This window comes from Narcine bancroftii, chromosome 5 (genome assembly GCF_036971445.1).
Source record: "Narcine bancroftii isolate sNarBan1 chromosome 5, sNarBan1.hap1, whole genome shotgun sequence".
Lineage (NCBI taxonomy): Eukaryota > Metazoa > Chordata > Chondrichthyes > Torpediniformes > Narcinidae > Narcine > Narcine bancroftii.
In genome coordinates, this window is record NC_091473.1 from 200,099,612 (window position 1) to 200,115,284 (window position 15,673).

Here is a 15,673-nt window from a genome sequence, read left to right on the forward strand (position 1 = left end):
GTCAAGATGTACTGAATAGCATCTGGTACAAGATCTGTGAGTTCTTAATGATATTATTATTCTTATGCACCCAATTGTTCTGAACAATGCCACCAATTTAAATCATATTCCACCTATTGCAGTACTCACACACCACCATAGACCAGTTCGCAGGTTTATTTCTCCATTAAGTTGAATCCAGTTGCGCAGGATTTACCTCTGTGATTATTTACAATGTAACTTCCGCACTACCGGATTTAAATATAAACCTGATGAATGGGGGAAAGTTATCATGAATTAAATAACAGCGGCAATACAGAGAAATTGTGCTGAGGCATTAATTTCACTCCAGAGGAAAATGCACCAGAGAAATGAATGATTAAACTTATAGGAATCCCCATAGGAATCCCCAGAGGTATCTTTATTCTCCAGAGGTGGGTGATCTTTAAACTCACGGACCTTGACTGCTGAATGTGTAGAAGAAATGTATTTGATAGGGCTCCATACCTCTAACTGCAAGACAAGAGCCTGAAGCCTCAATTTCAAGTGCCACAGTGCACTTAAAGGGACATGCACACTCCCCCTTCAACTGGCTGATCCAGCCACTTTACACATCAGATCCTTTCTTTATCTCACATACACTTAAAGTTAAGATGTATAGAACTCACCCTATTTGCGCAAACATTTCTCCCTGCAAATGTTATAACATCACTCAACTCTCAGGTACTCCCTGTGCAAAATCACTTTTAAATACAATTTATTTCATAAATTGGAATTAACTGGTAGTTAAATTCGCTAATTCTACAGTATTGAAAAACGATCATTTATGACATTTAATTTTTAGCATGAATTTTAATCAATATTGGTCAGTGACTGAAGTGGGAAGTCGTGATTTATGAAATTATCTCTGGTCTCTACTCTCCCACTCCCTGCACTTCTCCCAACATTCAGGAGCTGGCACACAGTCCCTGCCTTTTTTTTCATGTTACTCATCTACTATTCCTTTAACTGCTTGCATCAAAATGTTAGCCTTTGCTTTCTGCTTATCCTCAGATGTCTGGACAAATGCTTTTTGTGTGATCTGTAGAAGCTGGGTTATTCCCTGCTCATGCCAATTTTCTGTCTTTTGTAATTTTCTCTTAATGTCTGGGGCTGAGTTGGTAACAAAACCTGTTAGTACCAATTGTTCCCCTGCTGGGGATTCTATGTCGAGACCCCCATATTGTATATATATATGGTCCCAAAAATTGGTCTAACTGTTCAGCACATCCCTGGGGATCTTCTATCAGGGAGGTCAGTTCTTTCTTAAAGTTACACACTTCAGTACTGGTCAGGGGCACATTTACGAAACCGAGACCCTCTCCCATGGGAACTTCCCACAGTGGTCTCATCCAATTGGTTTCTAGCTTATTAGGTCTGGGTTCCTGCTCCCTGGGAAATGAATCAAAGGGTTCTGCCCTTTCTTCCTGAAGAGTCTCACGCTGTTCTGAATTAAAGTTACCTCTCTCTCCTGCCAACAGAGGTGGTAATCGAGTGCTTTGTGAGCAAGTTATCATACCACTCCTGCTCTCTTCTCTCTTCTCTAGTGGTGGGGGAGGTGGGGAAGGTGCAGAAGGGTAGGTCATAGGAGGGGAAGGAAAGATAGGAGCCGGCATAGGAGGAACATAGGGTGGAGGGAGGGAATGTAACACATCCCAACCCTGTGATTCAGGGACAAGAGGTTCCTCCTCTCTCTTATCCCTGGATTCTTTCTCATTCAAAACCAGCTGTTCAATGGATCCCTTGAGCCAGCAGGCTGCATATTCCCTGCTCTCAACATTGTCTGGCTGGTTTTGATAGAGCCATAAGTTCAAACTTCACACATCCATTCATCCTCGGATCCGAATTTTGGCCAGTACACGGAGCTCCCTTTAACCGGGTATCCCACCCATTCATTACAACAATACCTGACCGTCGTCAGTTTGTCTTTACCGCGGGTCTTTCCTGTGCCCCACTCAGATAACATCATCCCAAGCGGGCTGTACGTAGCTATCTGGTGGTCACGTCCTGTGTCAGGACTCTCATCTCTACTGCCCGCTATTCCCATACTTAGGAACAAGTAAAATACTCTTACCGAGTTCTGGCAGTACTGCTCTAGCGCGCGTCCTTCCGCCGTTTGTTCTCAATGCCTCTTCTCGGATATCACTCGCTTCTTCCACTGACCAGCCACCCGTCGCCCGTGAGTCCAGCTGAATCAGCCGGGGTGCACCTACTCTCGTCGTCGGGGCACTCTGTCAGTGGAGGGAGTGTGATCCCGGACGAGCCCCCATTTGTTAGGAATTAAAGTACCTTTAAAGAAATTGCTCGAGACAAAAATTGAGAACAAAGAACATTTATTACTACAACAATGCAAAGTTGGGTGCTTCCCCTTACCCTGGGAATACACACACATACTGGGGCTCACCCAACTTTTATACAGTCAATTTCAGTATCAGAATGCCCTCCCCCTTACATTCTTCTGCCCCCTGGATGGGTTTGGCATAGGTAATTCTTCCTGCCTACGTGCAGTTTCAGTACACTTGGAGGACCAGGGGGTATCCTGTGGGTGCCCCATCATGTCATTGTCCTTATTCACACCTTCCTGATTCTCTGGGCTACAGTCTCTTAATATGCAGAGTTGACTCATTCTATCTAGGGTTGGCTAATTTCATATGTATAAATCTGTGTATGGTTAGCTAATTAGAAATGTATGACTTGGTACTTCTGTCCAGGGCTAGGAGACCCTTATCTGATCCAGACTACCTCAACTTCCTACATTCTATTGTACCTTACCATTCCTTATCTTAGTCCTATGGTCTTGTCACAAAGGATAGAAGATTCTTATGTTAATCGTGCTGACTCTGCTTTCCTGCATCCTAAGCCCCAAACTTATCCTGTTTGAACTGGTTTCAGCCATTTTACTGATGAACTTTAGTTTCTTCCATGTTCATAATTTTAGGTCAATTTTCCCATCTCTCACAAACCAATTTAGTAGAAATGCTAAGTCATGAGGAGGTGTTGAGTAGAACAGAAGGCTATGGCCAGATGAGAACAAAGAAATAATTAGAAATATATGGGGTATGAATTGATTTCCGATCAAGACAACAGGATGTTCTGGCCTTGAGGATTAAGATGGGAGGTCGACACCTGAGATAACTGCAGAGCAGAAAATTGCTTGAGATAAGTCTTATGCAAGGAATCTAGCAAAGAAAGCCAACTTTTGTTCAGTGTAATATATAAACAGAAGAGACTGGATAGTAGGTGTGAGTCTTGGGGAATAGATCACTGAGCAGGTGACCTATGAACTAATGACTGAACCTGAGCTCTGTTAAGCTTTATTCTTGTGCTGTGTAATAAACTGATTGTTGAACCGAATACCTTCTCCTATCACTTCATTCGACGAGCACGCTGGACTCAGACGACACATAGACTAAATTGAGGGTAGGGTAAAGCCAGAGTCCGACAGGTACAGGATGGTACAATACAAATCCTTGCACCAGCTGTACCCGATGTCGCAAAAATTGAACAGATCCAAACCAAAATTATCAGACCAATGCTTCAGAGGTGGCATTGAAACAGGAACCTTTGTGCATGTAACCTGGACATGTACCAATGTGAGACCTTGCTGGGTAGAAGTGGGTCAAACCCTGAAAAAAAAATCAGTAAAGAATTCCCACAGGACCCAGAGTTATTTCTGTTGTGAAACATAATAGACGCAAGACTCATGATGAACCTGTCCAAATTTCAAATTTAATTCGCAATGATCACATTGACAGTGGCCGGGAAGTGCATACCAGTTAACTAGAAGTCCGACTCCTGCCTGACTATTGCGCACTGGATTATAGAAATGCAGAGCTGTGTTCCCCTGGAGAAAATCACTTATAACTTAAGAACAAAGTACGACACTTTTGTAAAAATTTGGCAACCATAAATTCCACAGAAACAGTTATCTGGAGGACTGTTGTGTGTCACTGCCTCACCTTCCCTGTCAGCCCCGCAGTTGGCGAGGGGAGTGGGTCATGAGAGTACATTAGCCATGACATTGTGCTCAAAACGCTTTGCTGGGGGGGGGGGGGGGTCAAAATGCTGCACCGGGGTCTTCACATGGCGGTGTGGACTTTAGAGGTCTATCCTACTTCAACCAGGAAAAGTCGTGAGAAGAAAACAGCCTGAGCACTGTCTGTCGTGATATAAGAGACCCAAAAACCCCTGATGTATATTTTATACCTTTTTGCTGTGAAATGTCCTAAGTGTTATGTGTAATTGTGTTTGGATGTGTATTAGGTGTTAAATGTGGAGGGTAAAGGGGAAGGAAAAGGCTTGAACTCTAGAGGAAAAATAAATTGTATAAAATCGACAATTGTAAATTGCAGCTGGCATTGATGTTATTAATGTTAACGTTGACAATGTTGATACGGTTTGAGTTTCAGTCTGGAAATGAGAGATAATGGAATATGGGAAGTTTAAGCAAGTGCTAAATAGGAATGAATTAAGATGGGGTGAAGGGAATGGAATAGAAGTCAAGCAAGTGCTAAATAGGAATGAATTATGATGGGTTGAATAAGGGTGGAGTAAGAATGAAGTGTGAGGAAAGGGTTAAGCAAGTATAATAGAATAGGGTCTTATAGCAAGTAGATAGATTTAGCAAGTCCTGGGGGTTGAGATTTATGAATAAGAACAAAGACATGACACTTCCTGGTAAACAAGTTTACACACAGAAAGGCACAGCACAAACTGCAGGTAGGCAGAATTTCCTAATGCTAAACCAATCCAGGAGGCGAGGCAGAAGAATGTTAAGGGGGGAGGTACCTCTGTACTGATAGAATGTATAAAAAGTTGGGTAAGCCCCAGTATGTGTGTGTATTCCCAGGGAAAGGGGAAGCACCCAACTTTGCACTGTTGTAAAATAAATGTTCTTTGTTCTCAATTTTTGTCTTGAGTGAAATCTGTGAAGGCATCTCTGCTTCTCACAAAAATCATAAATAAAATATTTTTTAAAAAGACAAATTGCAAGATTGAATTTAAGAGCAGGGAGGTTATGTGGTAAATGCTCAAGGTTTTGGTGAGGCTGCATCTGGAGAACTGCATGCAGTTCTGGTCTCCTGACTTGAGGAAAGATGTACTGGCTTTGGAGGTGTTTCAGACAAGGTTCACCAGTTGATTCTAGAGATGAGGGGGTTAGTCTGAGGAGAGATTGCTGGGATTTAGAAGAATGAGTGGGGATCTTCTAGAAATGTATAAAATTATTTAAGGCATAGATAAGATAGAGGTGGGTAAATTATTTTAGTTCTTGTTAAGGAAACTAGAACTAGGGAACATTGCCTTGGTATTCAGGGTAGTAGATTTTGGATGGAGATATGGAGGCTTTCCCAGAGGATGGTTAATTTATGAAATCTCTGCCCATTGAAGCAGGGGAGGTGACCTCAGTAAATATATTTAAAACAAGGTTGGATTGATATTTACATGCAGTAAAAGTTCTAAAATCCAGATCGCTTGGGGATTGGGTCAGGCCGCATTTTCAGATTTTCCTGATTCTCGGGCAGTACTTGTAAAACTCAAATTTAGGAAGAATAAACGGGTCAATTTAAAAAATTATTAACGAGACAGTTTTCATATAAAATACAAAAATCATCAATATTTTGCCTTGCATTTCCACGACTTCTGCATAGCCATGTTGCCACTGGGCCTCTGGCGCTTACACATGGACGCACACAGAACCCGAGTGTTTTTAAGGACCGGATTCTCGAATGGTCTAGATTTCAGCCAAGTGTTTCCTTGAAGTCCAGATTTTTGGACTTTGACTGGACAAGGGAATTAAGGGACATGGGAAAAAGACAGGTCAGTGCAGATGAGCCAATCATCAGATCAGCCATGATCTTGTTGATTGGTGGAGGAGGCTTGAAGGGCCACATAACCTACTCTTGCTCCTATTTCTTATCTTCTCCTGCTACTCTCTCTATAGACACTGACTGAGCAACTGAATATTTCCAGCAGTTTCTGTCTTTATTTTGGATTTCCAGCATCTACAGTGTTTTCTATCCATCTGAAAATTGGAGCCTGAGGTCAAGACCTGAACTAAAATGGGGTTGGTCTATACTTACTGGAGTTGAGAGGTTGGGAGGTGATCTGATTGGTGTCTCTTGTGGTTTGCAGATTGATGTGGAGATGGAGAAGGCGGTGATTACATCAAACGTTCTCTCCCATTCCCATGTGGGTCTGTGACCTGACTTGTGGGCCTGACTGTTTGTCCACTGCATGCGGACTTCGGTGTCTTCTCTTTCTGCCTGGTGGGCAGTGAACAGTGAGTGTCTGTCAGAATCAGGTTTATTGTCATGAACATGTCATGAAATTTGTTGTATTGTACATTCCAGGTGTAAAATTCTTATAAATTAGGGTTCCGTAAACATAATATTAGAACCATCGAACATACAGCACAGAGAATAGGGTGTTTGGCCCGTCTAGTCTGTGCCAAACTATAATCAGCCCAGTTTCATTGTCCTGTACCCAGCTTGTATCCATTCCACTCCCATCCACGCACATGTCCAAATTTTTCTTAAATATTAAAATAAGCCCATATTCATCACTTTATCTGGCAGCACGTTCCGAACACCCACTACTCTCTGTGTGAATGTTCCCCTAACGTTCCTCATAAACTTTTCCCTATTCACCCCTCACCTGTGTCCAATGGTTTGTACCTCACCACAACTCAGTAGAAAAAGCATTCTTGCATTTACTCTGGTGAGACCTTTCATAATTTTGTATACCTAGATCAAATCTCTCCTTATACTTCAGGGAATAGTCCCAACCTGTTTATCCTTCCCTGTAACTCAGCTCCAAACATCCTAGCAACATCGATATTCCCAGATTGCCTCAGTGCCCTTCCATTTACCATATATGTTCTAACTTGGTTTGTCATTTCAAAATGGAACATGTTGCATTAAATCTGTCTGGCATTTTTCAGGCCTTTTTTCCAGCTGGTCCATGAAGATTCCCTGATGACTACAAATGTGAAAACAAGACTTACCACACACAAAGCCATGTTGACTTTCCTTAATCAGCCCATGACTGTCCAAATACCTATATATCCTGTCTCTCAGAACTCCTTCCAATAATTTACCCACTACCGACATCAGGCTCCAGTCCTCTGGCACGTCACCTGTGAGGCATTTTGAATCTATCAGTCAGGGCCCCTGAAATTTCTACACTAGTCCCTGTCAAGGTCTGAGGGAATATCCTATCTAGTCCAGGTGATTTATCTACCTCTTTCGCCGTAAGGCACCAAGCACCTCCTCCTCCTTCATCTCCATCTGCTCCATGACTCTTCGGTTTGTCTCCCTTCCTTCCTTATGCACTTTGCCAGTTTCCTGAGTAAATGCTGATGGAAATAAAAAGTGTTTAAGATCTTTCCCTATTTCATGAGGCTCCACAAATACTTGACCATTCTGATCCTCTCGGGGACCAATTTTGCCCCTAACTATTCTTTACCACTAATATACTTATAGAAGCCCCTCAGGCTCACCTTCATATTATTTGACAGAGCAACCTCTTTTTCCTTCCTGATTTCTTTCTTGAGTATTTTCCTGCTTTTTTTGGTTCTCTTAGAGTACCTCATTAGCTCCCTGTTGCCTTTATTTGCTATATATCTCCCTCCCTAACCAGATCGCCAATATCCCTTGAAAAACCAGGGTTCTCTGCGCCTGGTAACTTTGCCTTTGATCCTACCAGGAACATGCAAACTCTCCACTCTCAAGATTTCACTCTAAGGACATCCATTTACCTCACCCACCCTTCCCCTAAAACAACATATCCCAATCCCCTCTACATTTCCACAAAATTTGCCTACCTCCAGTTTAAAATCCCAACATGAGAATCAGGATTTATTGTCATGAACGTCATGAAATTCAGAGTTTTGCAGCAGCATCACACATAATCATCTTACAACATTACTATGAAAAATAAATAATAACAATAATACGGCACGAAAATTAAGGCCGTGTCTTTGGTTCATTGATTATTCAGGAATCTGATGGCAGTGGGGAAGAAGCTGTCTTTGTGCTGCTGAGTGCTCGTCGTTTGGCTCCTGTACCTTTTCCCTGATGGTAGCAGAGTGAAGAGGGCATGGCCTGTGAGGTGGTGGTGGGGGTGGGGGTCTTTGAGGATAGAGGCTGCTTTTTTAAGACAGCATCTCATGTGGATGTCCTCGATGGAGTGAAGTCTGGTGCCTGTGATGCCACAGGCCGAGTTAACAACCTTCTTGTCCTGAGAGTTTAATGCTCTCCACAGTGCACCTGTAGAAGTTTACAAGAGTCTTCAGTGACATACCAAACCTCCTCAGACACCTCACAAAGTTTTGACAGAGCACCAGTCTTATACTTTTCCATAAATAACTTGAAGCTCCTGACATTATGGTCACTGGACCCAAAATGTTCACCTACACATGCACCTGTCCCTGACCTGTTTCGTTCCCTCTCTTGTTGGTCCTCAATGCATTGATTTGGAAAACTTTCCTGAACACATTTCACAAACTCCAAGCCATCCAGCCCTTTTACAGTATGTGAGTCCCAGTCAATATTTGGGAAGTTAAAATCTCCCACTATCACAACATTCTTCTTCTTACATTGATCTGCTATCTCACTACAGGAGAAGGTAAGCCTTTAAATTTGAGGGCTTACTGGGGATTGGGCCGACTTGGTTCAGGCAGAAAGTTGGAGGAGGCAGCGACTGGAGCTTGGGCGGTTTTCCAGAGGAGGAGGAGGAGGAGCATGAAGAGAGTGAGGGGGTTAATTAGACAAGGGTTAATAAAAGGAGGGTAAAGCAAAGGAGTGGCCAGCGAAGAGCGGCACAGTGAGTGAGTGGCCTAGTGAAGGAATGGGGCTTCAAGGCTTTGGCTCAAGAGGCTGATGAGCATATTGGGATGAAGAAAAGACTGTATATTTGTCACATATAATCTATATCTATTTTTTCTATTTGTAGGTGAGGGGGGAGAGAGAAGGGATGTGTGTGAGAGCAGTTTGCTGTCGGATGTGGTAGGTCCTGGAGTCTTCTAGCCTCCCGGACATCCATGTCTGCATTAGGTGTACTGAGGTGCAGCGTCTCAAGGAACGTGTTAGGGAACTGGACCTGCAGCTTGATGGCCTCACTCTGGTCAGGGAGACTGAGGCCATCATAGATAGGAGTTATAGTCAGGTGGTCTCACCAAGGGTCACAGCAGGAGAATCAGTGGGTTACGATTAGGAGGGGGAAAGGGAAGAGTCAGATACAAGAGAGGGCCCCTGAGCCTGTAGTCCTCAACAATTGGTACTCCTCCTTGAATACTGCTGGTGGGGGGGGGGGAGCAATCAGGCTGAGGAAGGTAGATGTGGCCTTCGCTAAGGTTCCACATGGAAAGTTGGTGAGGAAGGTTCAGGCGCTAGGGATAAATGTTGAGATAGTCAGATGGGTTCAATGGTAGCTAGAAGATAGATTCCAGAGGGTCATGATGGATAACAGTCTGTCAGGATGGAGGCCGGTGACGAGCGGCGTTCCTCAGGTCCCTTGTTGTTTGTCATTTATATTAATGATTTGGATGATGGAATGGTGAATTGAGTTAGTAAATATGCGGACGATATAAAAATAGAGGGAGTTGTGGATAGTGTGGAGGGTTTTCATGAACTGCAGAAGGATTTGGACTGTTAGAAGAGTGGGTTGAAAGGTGGTAGATGGAGTTTAATGTAGATAAGTGTGAAATGCTTCATTTTGGGAACAATAATCAAAACAGGACTTGTGCAGTGAAGGGGAGGTGTTGAGGTGGTGGTGGAATACCGATTTCTTTGAAAGTGGATTCTCATGTAGATAGGGTGGTAAAGAATGCTTTTGGTATGGTGGCCTTTATAAATCATAACATAGAATATAAGAGCTGGGAGGTGATGTTGAGACTGTTCAAGGCATTGGTGAGGCCATATTTGGAATATTGTGTGGAGTTCTGTTCCCAAATTGTAGGAAGGATATCAATAAGGTAAAGAGGGTGGAGAGATTTACTAAAATGTTGCCTGGATTGCAGTATCTAGAATACAAAGAAAGATTGAGTGGACTCAATCTTTATTCATTGGAGCATAGAAGGTTGGGGGTGGATTTAATAGAGGTATATAAAATTATGAGGGGGATAGATAGAGTAGATGTGAATAGACTCTTCCCCTTGAGGGTAGGTCATAAGTTAAGGGTTAGGGGGCAAAACTTTAGAAGTAACATAGGAGGAAGCTTCTTCACTCAAGAGAGTGATGGCTAAGTGGAATGACCTTTCGGAAGAGATGGTTGCAGCAGGGTCAATTTTGTCATTTAAGAGAAGGTTGGATGAGTGGATGGATGTGAGGGGATTGGAGGGTTATGGATAGGGAGCAGGTAGGTGGGACGAGATGGGCCGAGATGGCCTGTTTCTGTACTGTAATTGTTTTATGGTTATAAATGTGCTTGTCAAGGACTGAAGGTGATTCAGAACCAGGTGCTGGGAGCAGAATGCAGCACCAAGTCCCGGAACGTAGGGCTCCTCTGTTTCCGGGACTTGCAATGCCCAGCTAGAGGATGCTTCTCCCAGATCCCAGCTATGGTCCCAGCTTGGGTGTTGATTTTACCTGTGGCCCAGTTCTCCAGAAGCTCCATATGGTTGAATATGCACTGTGCACCATGGGGCAGGACTGCATCCTCTCGTCCCCACAGCAATGAACCTGTTTCAGTGCTCCGTCTGTGGGAAAAACTTAAAACGGTTGACTGAGTTAACAAGACACCAGGGAGAGGCTGTTCACCTGTCCCGAGTGCAAGAAGGCCTTCACCAGGTTGTCCAGCCTTGAGACACACCGACAGGTCCATACCGGGAGAAGCCCTTCTCCTGCCCCAAGTGAGAAAAGAGTTCATCCAGATCTCCAACCTGCAGAACCATCAGTGGGTCCACACTGGAGAAAAGCCATTTGCCTGCCCTGAGTGTGATAAGGGCTGCACCAGGTTGTCCAGCCCTGAAACACACCGATTGGTCCACACTGGGGAAAGGCCCTTCACCTGCCCCATGTACAGCAAAGAGTTCACCAACACCTCCAGTCTGCAGAAGCACCAGCGGATCCAAACTGAGGAAAAGCTGTTCGCCTGCCCTGAATGCGAGAAGACCTTCACTAACCAGTCCAGCCTTGCAATACACCATCATGTCCACAGCAGTGAGAGGCCCTTCTCCTGCTCCGTGTGGCAAAGGCTTCAACACCTCCAGCCTGCAGAGGCACCAGCAGGGCCACACTGAGGAAAAACCATTCAACCTGCCTTGAGTGTGCCAAGGTCTTTGCCCAGTCCTCCAACTGAGGTTGCACCAGCAGGCCCACACTGGGAAAAAGCCATTCACCTGCTCTGAGTTCAGAAAGGGGTTTGCCCAGTCCTCCAACCTGCAGAGCCACGAGTGGGACGATACCAGGGAAAAGCCATTCACCTGCTCTGAGTGCAGAAAGGGGTTTGCCCAGTCCTCCAACCGGCAGAGGCACAAGTGGGACGATACCAGGGAAAAGCCATTTGCCTGCCCTGAGTGTGAGAAGGCCTTCACCTGGTTGTCCACCCTTGAGACACACCGACGGATGTACAAGGGGGAGATGCCCTTCGCCTGCTTTGAATGCGATGAGAGGTTCAGTGAGTCCAGCAAGTTGAGGAGATGCCAACAAGTTCACACTAGGAAGAGGCCTTTCACTTGCCCTCAGTGTGGGAAGGGGTTTATCCAGACTTATGAGCTGATGTCCCACCAGCAAGTCCACTCCAGGAAAGGCCATTCATCTGTCCCAAGTGTGGGAGGGGCTTTATCCAATCCTCTCAGCTGCTGACCCACCAGCAGGTACACTCTGGGAAGAGAGCATTCTTTAGCCCCGTGCAGAAAGGGGTTCACCCAGTCCTCCAACCTGCTGACACACCAGTGGGGTACATCGGGGAGAGGCCATGCACCTGCTCCGTGTAGGAAGAGCTTAACCCAGTCCTCCAACCTGCTGAGACCTGCTGACTCACCAGTGGGTCCACACCAGGAAGAGGCTGTTCACCTGCTCCGAGTGTGGGTAGGGCTTCACCCAGTCAGACAATCTGCTGAAACACCAGCGAGCTCACACACAAAGTTTTCAGAATGTGGAATATTGAAACTCACTCAGAGTTCCAGCTGGTGAGCACGTCGGGTCAGAGGCAGTCATATGGTGCTCCTGCCAACTTTCAAACATTTCTCGCTCGATCATCTTTCATCTTTAAACAAAGAGGATAAAACATCCCCTTCACTATTTAATGTCATTGCTTTTGGAGATGATGACCACCAGAGGAGCTAAAGCAGCAAAAAATGGTAAAGAAGATATGGCCCCTCTGACTGCAGACTCTGTCCCAGACATGTTGAAAAAACAACCACGGGAGATAACAAGAGAAACAATTGCAGAAGGTCAACGGGAGATTAATTCTAAGCCTGAGAAGGTTTTATGAGCGATTTCAGCAATTGAAGAGCATTTCGAAACAGTGTTTGAAGTCTGTTAATGACCATAGATAAATGAGAAACTCAATGTGTCAGCCTCCAACTCCAAGTTGGCCTGGAAGGTGGTTAATTTGGAGAGTAAGAGCAGATGCCAAATCATTCAGATCTTGCACTGAAAGGAAGACACTGAACAAAGGCCAGTTAACTGACTTCTCAAATCTACTCATGGAAGTGTTTGGAAGAGAGTGTTTTGCTAAGCCTGGTCTCTGGTTCCCAAGCAAACCTCGGAACATTGTTCATGTTCAGTAATTCTTCGTTTTCGTCATAACCAAGAAAAGGATCGTGTTATTCATGAAGCTTATCCCATCAGAAATTTGAATGATCAGGTCAACAAATTACATTTGTGGAAGATTTTTCCATGAAGTTTTGTGGAGATGTGGAAAGATTACAGAGGTTATGACTGAGCTGTGCAAGAAAAGACTTAGACCCACTTTGTTTGTATCCAGCTCGTCTGCGGGTCACCTTGGAAAACGGCCACAAAAGAAGCCTTCACTTGCCCGATTGCATCAAGGGCTTCTGCGAGCGATCAAACTTGCTGAACACTAGAAAATTCACAGCAGAGACAGGCCATTCATCTGCCAGAGTGCGGGAAGGACTTCACTCAGTTATCCCAGCTGCAGACCCACCAGATGGTCCACACCATCCCGTCAGGAAGAGCTTTATCCATTCGTATGAGCTGAGGCCCACCAGCAGGTACACTCTGTGGAGAGGCCGTTCATCTGCCCCAATTGTGGTAGGAGCATTATCCAGTCCTCCCACCTGCTGAACCACCAGCAGGTCCACTCTGGGGAGAGGCTGTTCAACTGCTCTGACTGCAGGAAGGGTTTCACCTATCCCTCCCAGGTAGTAACTCACCAGCAGGTACACTCAAGGGAGAGGCCAATCATTTGCCCCAATTGCGAAAAGGGGTTCTCCCAGTCCTCCAACCTGCTGACACACCAGTGGGGTACATCGGGGAGAGGCCATGCACCTGCTCCATGTAGGAAGAGCTTAACCCAATCCTCCTACCTGCTGAGACACCAGTGTGTCCATGCCAGGGAGAGGCCATTCATCTGCTCAGTGTATGAAACTTCACCCAGTTGAACAACCTGGTGAAATACCAGTGAGTTCACACATAAAGTTTGCAGAGTGTGGAATATTTAAACATAACTCACTCAAACACCAGGAGGGTCTGGAGTCTTGTGATTATTGAGGCAACAACTCAAAACGTGTCTGTTTAGTGGGAAAGTTTGTTTTGGACCAGTCCAGCTGGACATCCTGTCCACAGTCCAACAAATATGTCACAGTGAAAGGGTGTAAGTTCCAGGGAGAGATCAGTGGGTACAAGGCAAAAGCAGCATTACTTTACAAGGGTGAGGATCATTCAAGAGTCTGATAACATGGGGAAGGAACTGTCCTTGAATCTGATGGTGTGTGATCTCACACTGGGGAATCTTCTCCACGGGGAGGAAGGAAGAGGGAGTGTGTCTGGGGAGGGGTGAGTGTTTTAATATGCTGGTTGCTTTTCCAAGGCACCGGGAAGTGGAGGTGGAATGGATTCTCTCTGTCAATGTTAGTGACTTCAGTTAAATATTTTTAAAAGTTAAGAATGTAGCACGGTTGAAGGCTCTCCAGCCCATGAAACCTGTACTGGCCAATTAACCTACCAATCACGGGGGGAATACAGACTCCTTAAAGGCAGGACTGGATTCGAACTTGGGTCATTGGTGCTGTAATAATGTTTTGTTACCATGCCACTCAATTACGGGAATTGAATTTTATTTCCTACATCTAAACTGAATAAAGCAGCTATGTTTGAAAACTGTGTCTCATCCCCTTGTATCTGTAATATACTCAATGTAGAGAACAAAGGCAAGCCCATTCAGTCCATCTGGTGTCATACTGGGAGCATCCTGGTGTCTCCCCTCCTGTCAGTGTTTCAGCTCCCCATCAGTCCCACCCTCCTCACCCTGCTGGGATTCTTTTCTGTTCCCTTCTCCTCTCTGTGTTCACTGAGCTTCCACTTCTAGACAGCTGCACTGTTCACCTCAAGGTCAGAAACAGAAGCAGGAGTTGGCCACCCGGCCCCTTGAGCCTGCTCTGCCAGACAATAAGATCATGGCTGATCTGGCCATGGACTGAACTCCACTTACCCACCCGTTTCTTATAATCCTTAATTCCCCAATCTGTTAAAAATCTATCCATCTGTGTCTTAAACACTTTCAATAAGGCAATCTCCACTGCTCAAGTTCAGGGGGAACTCAGGAGAACACAATCCAGTCCTCATCGAGGGCTCAGTCATGGAGAGGGTCAGGAACTTCAAATTCCTGGGTGCCAACATCTCTGAGGATCTGTCCTGGAGCCTCCATGTCGATGCCATCATGAAGAAGACTCACCAGTGGTGATTCTTTGTGAGGTGTTTGAGGAGATTAATTTTGTCACTGAAGAGTCTCGAACACTTCTACAGGTGAACTGTGGAGAGTGTTCTGGCTGGTTCATCACTGTCTGGTACAGAGATGCCAACACTCAGGACAAGAAAAAACTCCAGAGGGTTGTTGTTGCCTTTTAAAATATTTGTAGTGATTTTAATCAAGAGTTAATAAATAATGAGATACAATGAGATGATGTGAATAGTTGCACATAATTAATAAAACAATCATCACATCAAAACCAAACATCAATTGTAAAACATTCAAAATTCACAATTCAGATCATATTTTTTAAACAAAGAGAAACTAATAAAAAAGGAAAGAAAAGATAGAAGGAAAAAAGTATGAAAAGAAACCAAACTAAACAGTGAAAACTCTGTCCCCTCCTTAATTGTGTTGCCATGTGCTGCATATGATTATTGTTAAAAGTAAAACGAAGGGAAAAATATATATGAAAAGACACAGGTCGGACAATTCGATGACATTGGAGTGAAATTATAAAGTCAGAAAGTGAGTTGTAGTAAATGGGGATTTTGCACAATGCAAGAGAGTCATTGAGTTCAGGTGGCCAAAAGCTGGAAAAAATATTTGGGTATTCGTATGTGTTATGAGCCCAGAGGACCCCAATAGAAATTCACCAAGACAAATAGTTACTTAAACAAAAATAGTTTTAATTATCTTTAAATATGAAAACAGGATCAAACTTACTACTATTAAATTCACCTAACTTAACCCCCTTCTAATTCTAAGTGCACATGTAGGT

The 15,673-nt window shown here is 44.5% G+C and overlaps 1 protein-coding gene across 1 annotated transcript; it reads left to right on the forward strand.

Annotated features, from left to right (window-relative positions):
• Positions 1-10,691: 10,691 nt before the first annotated feature.
• On the forward strand, positions 10,692-14,623 carry LOC138765458 (zinc finger protein 271-like). The gene is made up of 8 exons (XM_069942498.1): positions 10,692-10,805; positions 10,904-11,177; positions 11,305-11,746; positions 11,834-12,047; positions 12,514-12,580; positions 12,949-13,195; positions 13,240-13,563; positions 14,512-14,623. Exons 1-8 carry the CDS (start codon positions 10,692-10,694, stop codon positions 14,621-14,623), a joined length of 1,794 nt encoding a protein of 597 aa, XP_069798599.1.
• Positions 14,624-15,673: the final 1,050 nt, after the last annotated feature.